The sequence below is a fragment of the Ornithorhynchus anatinus genome, chromosome 12, assembly GCF_004115215.2.
Source record: "Ornithorhynchus anatinus isolate Pmale09 chromosome 12, mOrnAna1.pri.v4, whole genome shotgun sequence".
Taxonomy (NCBI): Eukaryota; Metazoa; Chordata; class Mammalia; order Monotremata; family Ornithorhynchidae; genus Ornithorhynchus; species Ornithorhynchus anatinus.
Window position 1 is genome coordinate 27,339,308 of NC_041739.1, and position 13,104 is coordinate 27,352,411.

At 42.6% G+C, this 13,104-nt stretch overlaps 1 protein-coding gene across 3 annotated transcripts in view; it reads right to left on the reverse strand.

Moving 5' to 3' along the window:
- Nucleotides 1-5,361: 5,361 nt before the first annotated feature.
- The window catches only part of ZNF330 (zinc finger protein 330), a 37,424-nt gene continuing 29,681 nt past the window's right edge, over nt 5,362-13,104 (reverse strand). For all 3 annotated transcript variants that reach the window (XM_007668423.3, XM_007668420.3, XM_001513800.5), the window contains exons 8-10: nt 10,776-10,822; nt 9,314-9,431; nt 5,362-6,099 (exon numbers count right to left, since the gene is read on the reverse strand). In XM_007668423.3, coding sequence (XP_007666613.1) covers nt 5,828-6,099; nt 9,314-9,431; nt 10,776-10,822 — 437 coding nt within the window. In that variant the 3' untranslated portion in view covers nt 5,362-5,827. The remainder of the gene's footprint in view (nt 6,100-9,313; nt 9,432-10,775; nt 10,823-13,104) is intronic.

A 13,104-nucleotide genomic window follows, 5' to 3' on the forward strand; every position in this document is an offset into this window, starting at 1 on the left:
TGGGGGAAAAATCAATCAATCACTTAATTAATGGATTTACCGGGCACTTACTATGTGCAAGACACTGTAGTAAGCACTTGGGAGAATACAATATAACAGAATTATATTCCCGGCCCAAAATGATCTTACAGTCTTGTGGGGAGCAGAGAGGGGGACTTACAGTCTAAAGGGGGAAGAGGATTGGGGAGAAAAAGAAGAGGGGATCTGGAGGAGGATGGATGCTGACTGTCTAGAAACTCTAAAAGATTTTAATAAGAAACTAACATCCTCAATGGATTCATATATTAAATGAAGGCTTGTTTATTTTTCATCAACTTTCCTTCTGCTATTCGATCTTTGAAGATGTGAAATAACCATAATTGAAATTGGTATGAACTTGTCTTCAAGAGCTTCTCTGCCCAATATGCCATTGTGTTGCCATAATTTAAATTTAGGTCCTGCTGGCAGGACGGATTACCCCAGCATACCTCATCTGTCAGGGGCGAGTGTGTGACCGACCTCTAAAGTTATCAGCGTTCATACCATTTAGGGCTAAACAGATTAGGCTGACTAATTGGAAATTACTCTAGGAAGGGAATAAGTAACTGGGCAGATAGATGGTGAAGCATGGATCTGCATGCTAAAAGGCTTTATGATGATGAAGTAGAGCATTTTGCAGAGCTGAAAGCTTGGAAGGGGTGGGATCCAACTGAAAGTTCTGTAGCTATTTGGAGAAGTTGCACGACTCCTGCAGCAAACGGCCACTAAACTATGATGTCCATCTACCCGGATCCAGAGGTGATTTGTGGATTTCTGACTTGGAAAATTGATAGATTAGCGTGGTTCAATGGAAAGAGCCTGGGCTTCCGAGTCAGAGGTCATGGGTTCGACTCCCGGCTCTGCCACTTGTCAGCTGTGTGACTGTGGGCAAGTCACTTCACTTCTCTGTGCCTCAGTTACCTCATCTGTAAAATGGGGATTAACTGTGAGCCTCACGTGGGACAACCTGATTACCCTGTATCTACTCCAGCTCTTAGAACAGTGCTCTGCACATAGTAAGTGCTTAATAAATACCAACATTATTATTATAGATTCCATCAAATTTAGGGTCATAGGACTCCTTAAGCCAGAGACTGGCGACCCATTGCTTTTAAGCCATAGTTCTGCTTCTCGACACCATTCATTCATATTTATTGAGTACTGTGTGCAAAGCACTAATCACTTGGGAGAGTACAATGCAACAATAAGCAGTCACATTCCCTGCCTACAATGAGCCTACAATCTAGAGGGGGAAACAATATAAATTACAGATATGCATAAGTGCTGCAGGGCTGGGGGGGGTGGGGCGAGGAATAAAAGGAGCAAGTCAGGGTGCCAGAGGTGAGTGGGAGAAGAGGAAGGGGGACTTAGTCAGGGGAGGCCTCTTGAACATGTGCCTTCAACATGTGCCTAGGAGAAGCAGCGTGGCGCAGTGGAAAGAGCACGGGCTTTGGAGTCAGGGCTCATGAGTTCGAATCCCAGCTCTGCCACTTGTCAGCTGTGTGACTGTGGGCAAGTCACTACTTCTCTGTGCCTCAGTTCCCTCATCTGTAAAATGGGGATTAAGACTGTGAGCCCCACGTGGGACAACCTGATTCCCCTGTGTCTACCCCAGCGCTTAGAACAGTGCTCGGCACGTAGTAAGCGCTTAACAAATACCAACATTATTATTATTATTATTCAATAAGGCTTCAAAGTGGGGGAGAGTAATTGCCTGTTGAATCTGAGGAGGGAGAGTATTCTAGGTCAGAGGCAGGATGTGGGGAAGGGGTCAGCAGCAAGATAGATGAGATGGAGGTACAGAGAGAAGGTTAGCATTAGAAGGGTGAAGTGTGCAGGCTGGGTTGTAATAGGAGAGTAGTGAGGTGAGATAGGAGGGGGCGAAGTGATGGACTGCTTTAAGTCAATGGCGAGGAGTTTTTGTTGGATGCAGAGGTGGAAGGGGACCACTGGAGGACTGGAGAAACATGACCTGAACATTTTGTAGAAAAATGGCCTTGGCAGCAGTGAAGTATGAGCTGGATGGGGAGAGACAGAAGGCTGGGAGGTCAGCCAGGAGGCGGATACAGTAATCAAGGCGGGAGAGGATAAATGATTGTATTAACGTGGAAGCAGTTTGGATGGAGAGGAATCTGGCTCTTGAGCAAAGGCCCCCACAAGCTCAGCACATGAGGGTAATGCACTCACTCACTCACTTCAGTCTTACAGCTTTTGGGGTAGAAATTAGCCAGTCTGCCCAGCCCTTGGAGAGCCAAGATGGAAGCTTCAACTCCTTGCACTCTGTTGGCACAAAGCACATCCTCCCACCCTCTGTGAGAGCGACTCCCCCCTTCCCCAGTGGTGAGCTGTTCCCCTGGGCGCTCTACCTGTCCGCTACTGCCTTCAACAGGTAGCAGTGGCACCGAGGGCCATCCCAGGCCCGGCAGCGAAGGGGACCACTCTCCCAACGTGGTGGGTGGAACAGGGAACGAGAGCCACCCCTTGCTTTCCACTGTGTACAATGAATTGCACTCTACACAAACTCTGAAGAGGAAGGTTTAGCTTCCAGCCATTCCAGGTCTGCACTGTGAGCCCGTTATTGGGCAGGGATTGTCTCTATCTGTTTCCGAATTGTATATTCGAAGCACTTAGTATGGTGCTCTGCACATAGTAAGCGCTCAATAAATACTATTAAATGAGTGAGTTAAGAGCCATGAAGGAGGAGTTGAGTGAGAGCTGTTTCATTGCATAATGTAGCCACTGAATCTATGTGCTTTCCTGTGGGAGGAAAACGAAGCATTCGATACCTGTCAGGAGCATCCCTCCCTCCCACACCCAACTATTTACAAGAAAACTCCTTTTGATATTTTGATTCCCAGGTTCCTTTCCTCCCCAAAACTTACCCACCCATTGAGCCTGGGCCCTCTATGGCCCCAGCCCCTCCATGCTGTTTAGAAATTCTGCTACTAAAACCTCTTTAACCTCCTAAAACCAGTTCAGTGCCAGCAAAGGTCAGTCCTCTGCAACTTGAATCAATATTCACACCTAAAACCTTTTAAAAAGTCCATCTCATGAGGATGCCTGGCAACTGTGGCACCCACACTGCCCCTGCCAAAACAGAGAGCATTTGAGCACTTACTATGTGTAGAGCACTGTACCAAAAGAGTTGGTAGGGATTTTCCCTGTCCACAGGTTCACAGGAATTGCTTTTATCTCCCTCTTTCCCCCTGCCTTTTCTTTTTCTCTTCCCTTCTACACCACTCTCTCAAATGAATCTCCAAAATGAAGATGTTAATGTCAATTTGTTTAAGCTGTATGATTAGTCACTTGTACATCAACTGCTCAAAGGTTTCATTTTTAGTTCTATACAAAAAGGTTGCCAATCTTTCAAATTTTTGGAGAAATGACATCTCTTTACTAGCACGAAATCATTTTTCACTATTCTACTAGAATTCTCCGATGGGGTCAGTGAGCACTTGGACAGAAAGAAGCCAGTGGGCGTAATATATTTGGATTTTTAAAAGACCTCTGACAAAGTTCCATACCAAAACTTTTAAATAACTGAGTGATCACAGGTTAGGAAGGAAAGTTCTGTCACAGATAGAAAATGGATTAAAAGTTAGGAAGCAAACTGCAGGGGTAAACTGCCATCTAATGGAAGAGAAAAGAATAAATAGTAAAGTTTTCAGGGGTCAGTGTTAGAACTGGCTTCCTTTAACATTTTCCATATACCAACTGGAAGTCTCCGGGTCTGGAGCTTTTCTGGATGGTGAAATATTATGCAAAGGAATAAACTGCAGAAAAAACTCATATGGTTGAGTGGGCAGCAAAGTGGCAAGTGAATCTCCGTACAAGTACATGAAATTGTATGCTCCATGATGGCATGGATAGTGTCTACCAAATTAACTGTACTCTCCCCTGTACATGCTCTGCTCGCATAAGTACTCAGTGATTGCTTGAAGTGCAAAGAACAATAATCCAAATTAAAACCATGACAACTATAATAATTGTGGTATTTGTTAAGCACTTACTCTGGGCCAAGCACTGTTCTAAGCACTGGGGCATATAGAAGATAAGATTGTCCCATGTGAGACTCACAGTCATTTTACAGATGAGGTAACTGAGGCACAGAGAAGTTAAGTGGCTTGCCTAAGGTCACACAGCAGACAAGTGGCGGAGCCAGAGGATTAGAACCCACGTCCTCTGACTCCCAAGACCTTGCTATTTCCACAAAGTCACGCTGCTTCTCATCATGACTATCAGTCATAATGACTGAAAGAACTTGGAATCTTTGTTGATTAGTCTCAAATAGTTTGGTCTGCAGGCAAAAAGGCCAATAAAATGCAAAGCATCAGGACTAAATTAGAAAAACTAAAAGGGTACTGATTTGCCCTTAGAGAAAACCATGGGATAGACATAACTTGCATTCTGTTTATCTGACCACTGCTTCTTAGAGGATCATAACAGAGCTGGAGATGGTCTGAAGGAGTCTGGAAAGACCAAAGGGTCTTGATCGAGTGGAGTATCTAGGAGAACTGTCACTCCCCAAATCCCACCATACCAGCACTAGGAGGCATGGATTGAAAGAAAAAAGAAAAACTTTCACACAGCTATGGGAAGCATTAAAAAAAAAAAATCAGTTTGAAGTTGAAAATTGAATTTCAAGAAAAATGAGGGCACATTAATGGGCTCATGAAGGGTAATCGAGGAGACTCTGGCACCTGCAGTGACTGGACACGAGTCTAACCTGGTATAGCATTTCTTGAATCTTCCAAATTCACCCTCACGGAGGTCACTGTAAAAGTCTAGCCTAGAAATTACCATTGTAATCTTTGGAGTATGATTGCTAATGAAAGCTAACACACCTACTCTATATTAGGATTTGCGAACTATCAGAATTAATAAAGGGACAGCAACTTAATGGTTATTAAACCCCGAGTCCGAGTTTCTCACCAATAATGGAAAATCAAAACTTAAGCTTCCCCTCAAAAATATTTTCCAAAAGAAGTTTCCGAAGAGCAAACAATAGTATATTATAATATATAAATGGACTTGGGAATTCATTAACTAATATTGGCATAAACTGTTTCATGATACTTTTGATTTTATGTGTCTATAAAATGGTTGTGTAAACCTTGTAACATTTTATAATCTCAGGAAAACTGGTTCTCTAGGAACTTTTAGTAATTCAAAAGGTATTTTACTTTCAATTACACTGTTCTCTACACAAACCGCAGCAAGCACTCCAACCACTGAGGTCAAATCAATACTTAGGATTAGATAAGTATTTCCTCTCTACATACAGTGTGTATATGCATGCACACACACACACACACACACACACAGAGACAACCTATACATATATATATATGAAAGCTTTTTTAATTAAGATGTTTACACAGGCCAAAAAAATAAGTCACTCACTTTGGCCTATTCTGTTTAAGAAATCAGACAACGTGGGATTAGTCACCACCACTTAGTAAAAATTGCAACTTAATTGCCACCAACTATCAACGTCTGCTCTTTCCCACTCTCCACAATCCCAGCTCGAGAAGGTCCTAGCCCACTAGAATCAATAATAACCCAATTCTTTACACTTCAATTGTTTGGATTAATAAAGTGAATAATCATTTTTCTCTTTAAATTCTCCCTTTGGATACGATGCAAGCACGATTATTTGCGTTCCTATATCAGCTCCACACGCTTTAATCCCCTAGTAAGCATTGACTCTGTTCAAGGCTGCGACGTCTGAGTGGCTACCAGCACAATTTAGAAGCATCCAGCCGAGCTTCTTCCAGATGTCATACCGCCCGCTGGGCAAACGGTAGTGCTAGTCCGTGGGCTCCTCATAATGAGCATAGCCACTGGCGTAGGTCCTTCCTAAATTCAAATTGGTAAACAGATCTGTAGTCTCTGGGTCTGAATCCTTCCCTTCTTCATCTTCCTCCTCATCCTCCTCAGCTTCATAATCGTCATCTTCCTCATCTTGGTAGCTTGCGTCCCCGTATTTCCCCGATGCGAGGTTCTTCCAGTAAGCGTCATAGCCGGAAGCTCCGTCTGCCTCTTCACCACCGGTTTGCCGGCCAAACTTCAGAGAGCGGGCTACAATAAACAAGCAAAATGTTATTTGGGAAACTGCAAGCTGTCTTCTCCCACACTTCTCCCTAAAATCACGTCACTGTCGCAAAATACGGCTGACTCTCCCCGGGATCAGGGTAGTAGGTCTGCTACCAGAGAAATGCAGGGGAATGTCCCCGAGGATAGGAGTGTGGACGCCGTCTCCCCGAGACCTGCTCTCGGACACGATGCAGCACCCACACCCTGGGTGCACCCCGAATGGTGGGCAGCCACGTAGCCAGCAAGCGGCTACTTGAAGCAGGTATGAGCCTTCTTCAGGCAGCCATTCAAGGACTTCCTCTCCTCTCCAAGGTTCTCAAGGGTGCAGTGCTGTCCCCTCGTGAGCCGTGGAATGGAGAGGCCGCTCAACAACGATCCCACTGGTAGTGAGGTAGTGAAACGCGGAACGTACTACAGTACTACACTGAAGCCAATTATCTTGGGAACCAGAAAGCTTTCTCAAACGCTAGCTAAACGACTGTTCCTCAAATACTACTGATGGGAAAAATGAGAAACTGCAGATTCTTCGTATGTTGGTGTAAATACAGAAGTCATGTAACCAGGAGCTTTCAAAATCAAGCCGGTGATTAAATCCTACTTGGCTCATGCCTATATTGTTGGAATGTGTGAAGACCAGAGCAGCCTGAGAAATAAAAACATGAAAATAGTCTGCTCTTAAAATGGAAGCTTATTCCCAAAGTAGTAGTGTGCTTTCAGTGTATTGCCTCAATTTATTCTCACGTTACACCTGAAAGACAGGGAAGATTAAAAATGATCCACATTTAACAAATATGAAAATTAAGGCATAGAGAGGGCACTTAGCACCTCCCCTCAAGGAGTTGCAATCTAATGGAGGAGTCAGACTTCTAAGTGCTACACACAGTAAGTGCTCAATAAATACAACTGAATGAATGAATGGGGTAGTGTTAGTGTCCTTAGGTGGAAGGAAAGTGCTGAAGAGGGAGTTGGGATATATAATATGGGAGATTAGAAAGTGTTTGGGGATGGGCTACCTGGAGGAGATGTGATCGTAAAAGGGCTTTGAAGAGGCAGAGGGAGGATTTGCAAAAGAGATTAGAGGGGTGAAGAGACCAAAGAAGCACAAGGAGTAGGTTAGTCTTGAGATGAACAAGAGCATGAGTTGGGACATAGTGGGAAGACAGAATGGATACATAGGAGGGGGAAAGCTGATTATGAGCACTTTAAAACCAACTGTCAGGAGTATTTTTGTTTGATGGAGAGGAATAGGCAGGTTAGGTAATTTGCCTGCGGTAAGCAGATATATAGATTTTTAACCAAAACTTTAGCTGTAAAAGTCCATGAGCCATTTGTTTAGGAAAATGTTTCTAGAAGACTAAAAACCTTTTAGAAGACTAAAAACCACTGCTCTTTTCTATCACTCTTTCCTATAAAAACAATACATCATTGTCTCCAGAGGCTTTTATGTTTTTCAAATTGCTTATTTTTTCTTCCACTTTCATACATGAGCATAACACATGGTGCAGCTCTTCTCGTGCGTAGCGAACATGTCTACCATTGTACTCTTCCCCAGGCACTCAGTGTAGTGTTCTGCACACAGAAAGTGCCCAATAAACACGATTGAGTATACATCCGCCATGTTAATAACAAAAATATCGACGGCTCTAAAGAGCAGAGTTGTGGCAGTCCAGGAACAAGGAAAGAGTAAGGGAGAAAGTCTGCTGCCACATTCCTCCCCTATGAATAGAGGCTCTCCGGGGCTAGCAATCTTCCACATCCATGGAGCCTGGACCAGCCGACTCTTCTCCCAGATGGGTTCCCTGATCCTAACACTTCAACTCCCCTTTGGGAGTTGGATTTGAGCCCAGAGAAAACCACTCTGGCCTGAATGTCTTTCTGAGGAGCCTGGTCTAGACTGGCCCCTTCCAGTTTGTAGACCCCAGAGGGAACCCTAGCAAGTCAGCCGGGTCAGAGCAGAAACATCCCACACCCCATCCCCCGACACCCTTACAGTCCAGAGCCTCTGAAAACCTCTGCATAATCCAGTTTTTCCCTCCAAACCACAAAGGGGGACATGACTGCCCTGAAGCTGCCCGGAACCCTACCAAAGGGTGCGCTTGGATTTTTGAGGATCTAGGGTTTGACAGTGTTGTCTGCCAGGCTTCAGGATGCCAGCAACTTGTTACTGCACTGCTGGTGATGAGGCATTTCATTGCTGCTGCTGGCTAACATTCTCAGGATTTCAGTACATGGGTGCCCCTAAAGAGAGACCTGAGGCAGTATTTTTAATTGCTAGGCTCTTCACAATTAAAAACTAGATGTTAAACGCAATTTACTCCATGTTAAAACACTGACACTGAAGATGGCATATTTTTATTTTTTCGAGCTTCTATCGTTACTTCATTCAGCTATGTCTTTCTTAGACAAGCAGAGGGCACAGTACCACCATGCTTTTCTTTAATTAGATCTGCTTGTAAGGTTAAGAAATTCTACACAACATCGATGCAACTAATCTGTTCTGACTCATTATTAGGGTAAAATGAAAAACAGCAAGCCAGCCAAATAGTATGAATAATCAGCAAGACATGGAGGTTTGAATAGCCCCCGGCAAATACTGCTAAGGCCCCTATTTTATTTCACTCCTGTCAAATCCTTTCACAAATCAAAGAATATAGTCAAGGCCATTTTTAAAGATTTGGTTGACCCCATGGTATAACTGTGATCTGTATTATGAACGGCTTTTATTTTTGCCTTCGCTCTCCTTCCCATTCCCCACCCATCTCACATTAAGTTCTTATATAAAATGCCATTCAGTTAACCTCATTCAGAATTGATATACTTCATAAGATAAATTACACAAACACTGAATCTTATTTAGGAATGAATGAACACCAGAGCTTTCACAGACCAAGATCATCTTTATATGAATATTCTGAATTTAGTAGCTAATTACTCAAGAAGGGTTCAGCAGAACCTCTTCTTTGGTCACATGCATTACCATGGCAGAAAATGAAATAAACTAGTCCCTGATCACACTTGTTGAGCAGATTCTTGATTTAATTCAACAAAATTGTGGGATGTTTCCATCTGCTTGTCCACACCCTAATCTTGAGTTTTTTCGCTCAGCCAGAGGACTATATCTGAGCTTCCCAAATAAAGCATAGGGATTCTAGTTCACATAGAGAAATAAACATATTCCAGGAGCATTCCAAATACTAACTTGACATGCTCAGATCCTTTGTCTCTTGAGTTTCATGGCCACATTTTGGGCAAGGAGGTTCTTTTCCTTTTTCTTGCTTGAACACCTTGCTTCTCGTATGATCGTCACAGAAACAAGCCTAGAACATGATGAGAAAAAAAAAGGATTGTAGGATCAAGTTCAAATAAACATACTCAAGAAATAGTGCTTCGCAGGGTCAGAAAAGTCTCTCTTGCAGGGAAGGAGTGAGATGAATTTCAATTTCTCATAGTTGGTTTGAGAGTTATTTCCAGCCCAGCAATTGTGCTCATCCCACCTTAAATTTGAGCCAAAACTGGATGTAAGCTGGCAGAAATAGCGTATAATGGGAAGTATCTCTATCCTCTGCCAAACCTTTTCCAAGTGAAGTGGCCTGCTCATCTGATCTACTGCAAACAAACACAAGCATACACAATTATCCCTCAAAGGCACAAGAGTCTCCTTACTCGCCATGGATGACACCTTCAGAGACTTACACTATTAGACTCTAGACTGTAAACTCACTGTGGGCATGGAACGACTCTGTTGCACTGCACTCTCCCAAGAGCTTAGTTTAGTGCTCTGCATCGATTGATTCAAGTCTTAGATTTCAGCAGTGCTGCCTAGTGGAAAAGGCACGAGACGAGAAGCCATCAGGAGACCAGTTTACTACTCCCAGTTCAGCCAATGGGCTGGGGCGGGGGGAGGTGTGTGTGTGTGTGTCTGTGACCTAGTCAAATCATTTAACTGCTCTGCACCTGTTTCCTCATCTGCCAAACAGGAATAAGATACCATCTCTAGAATTGGAAAGCCCCACTTGGGACAGGGACTGTGTCCAATCTGATTATCTTTTATCAGCCCTGTACTCAGCACAGTGCTGGTGCTTAATACCACAATTATTAGTAGAATGATACAAAACATTTTTTTAAGCCATCCACCTCTGCATCAAAAAGAAACCCCTTTCCATCGGCCTTAGAGTGCACGATCACCTTGTCTCCTCCTACTACAATCCAACCTGCTCACTTTGCTCCTCTAATGCCAACCTGTTCACTCTATCCCAGTCTCATCTATTTCACTGCTGACACGCACACCCTGCCTCTGCCTGGAACTCCCTCCCCCTTCATATCCAACAGATCACCACTCTCCCCACATACAAAGCCTTATTAAAAGCTCCTCCGAGAGGCTTTCCCTGACTAAGCCTTCATTTCCCCTATCCATTCTCACCTTCATCATCACCGTTGCATTTGGATTTATACCTTTTATTCACCCTACCCTCAGCATTATAGTACTTTTGTATACATCTGTAATTTATTTATATTAATGTGCCTCTCCCTCTAGACCGTAAATTCATTGTGGGCAGAGATTATGTCTACCAAGACTGTTATACTGTACTCTCCCTGTCTCCATGTCCACCAAGACTGTTATATTGCACACAGAAGACAATCAGTAAATATGCTTGTGTTACCTTACAACGCAGGCAAGAATGCTGTCCAAGTCTATTACAGGAAACACCTAGAGGAAATGATACAAAACTTTTCATGTTCAACTAGAACCACTTATTTCTTTCAGTTTATATTTAGGTCAATCAATTTTTCCAAAAAATAATCTCAATAATGTCAACTTCAAATGAGGAGCACAAATGACCTTTTCAGAACACAAATACGTGGCTCAGTGGAAAGAGCACGGGCTTGGGAGTCAGAGGTCATGGGTTCTAATCCTGGCTCCGCCGCCTGTCAGCTGTGTGACTTTGGGTAAGTCACTTCACTTCTCTGAGCCTCAGTTACCTCATCTGCAAGATGGGGATTAAGACTGTGAGCCCCATGTGGGCAACGTGATCGCCTTGTATCCCCCCCAGCGCTTAGAACAGTGTTTTGCACATAGTAAGTGCTTAATAAATGCCATTATTATTAAATACAACCAAATGTATTATCCTTTCTTGACACTTAGGTTTTACGAGCTGAATGCTCCTCTAACCACACAGTTAGTGAAAATTTGTTCTTCACCTGTGAAGAATCACTGATAAAGTTCAAAATTAATTCACAACTCCCTAGGTTTTAGGATGAAAGTGTTTGGCAAAAGGAACTTCAATAAAAATCAAGTTACATGGAGTCAGGGGGTCCAGTGCTGAAAATTATTGTACTAATTGGTTGACTTTTTAAAACTTCTGGAAAAAAATTCAAAGACTTCCTGGTAATTTCACAGAAACGCCAGACTTTGAGATCTAGTCCAACCAACCTTCAAGAAGGAGCATAATCTCATGAAACTATCCTGTTTATAAAGGCCTCCAGAGGATTTCACAATCTCTTAAACCTAGCATCCATCTGCTACTATTTGAACCCACTTCAGCGCGCCCTCATTTTGAAACTGGGCAGAAAAAAAAACTTTTAAACTTTGAATTTTTTTTTTTAGTATCCCAGAAATTTAAATTGTGTTCCAAATGCAAAGATCTAAATCATGAATTTGGCAGTTCTGAGCCTAGTTTAAGCCAAATCCACTGCCCATTCTGAGCTCTTTTTTTGTTGCCCAATGATAAGTGAGGGTCGAAGTTCTGTCAAAGTTCCTAGGTAACTTTTGTCCGTTTAAAGAAAAAGTGTTGCTTCTTTTCTCCCCTCCAAGCTGTATGGAACTCCATTCAGTGGGTCCCCCAACAGGTACACTCTGGGGGTGTCTCTGCAGGCAGTCAATCAGCATGTTGTCCTATTACATCACTGAAAATGTTTTGTGAGACAGAATTAAAAGCCTTACTGAAATGTGCAGACACAGATTTCATTTTTCTAATACTTGCAGGTAGCTTGCATTGCACTGTGTACTATTGATGCTGAAATGTTTTTCAATTAAATAAGACTTGCAAAGTTGCAAGAAATTATCTAGGGTTAAAGGATTCAAGAACTGTCCTACATTTATTTTTTGATGCTCTGTAAACTGTTGGGTTTTTTTCTTTTTCTGGACAAGGTATGTTATAATCAAGCCAGAATTTATAATAATAATGGTATTTATTAAGTGCTTACTATGTGCAAAGCACGGTTCTCAGCGCTGGTGTACATAAAAGGCAAGCAGGTTGTCCCACGTGGGGCTCACAGTCTTAATCCCCATTTTATAGATGAGGTAACTGAGGAACAGAGAAGTCAAGTGACTTGCCCAAAGTCACACAGCTAATAAATGGCAGAGCGGGAATTAGAACCCACAACTTCTGACTCCTAAGCCCGTACTCTTACCACGCTGCTTCTCAATTATAAGTTATAATTTATAAATATAATTTATAAATTCTCAATTTATCCTTCACTTTTGTATAGTTTTCCAAACTATAGCCGGTCCCAGTGGAATCAAGGCTTTTTAGAGATTTAGAAACAACCACATGGATTATTTCTGTTCTTCTGTTTAGCTCCGTGAGATCTTTTCTGTTCCACAACAATCCTAAGCAATTCTATGCACGTAGATCATGTTGGGAAGATAATGGGTGGCAGAGAAGTTCTGGATCTGTCAGGCAATTAAAGGTTATACTACACAGATTTTAAAGCTGTTGGGGGCAGCAGCATTGAGGAGAGTTCTCTTTGGAAGGAAAAAAAAACAAATTTGCTCAAAAAATCTTTTCCAGTGATAGGTTCTTTTTTTTTAAAACCAGCAAGACAAGAAGTCACTATGCTAAAAAAAACCCACAAAAACACATTTCATAGTAACAATGTTATATTGACAACTGATAAGATTTAACCAACTAAGGGGAAAAAAAGTTATGGAAACAGGGATTCAGACAGCCATTGGGGCAGCTTTTCAAGCGGAACCTTTTCAAGTGCTAG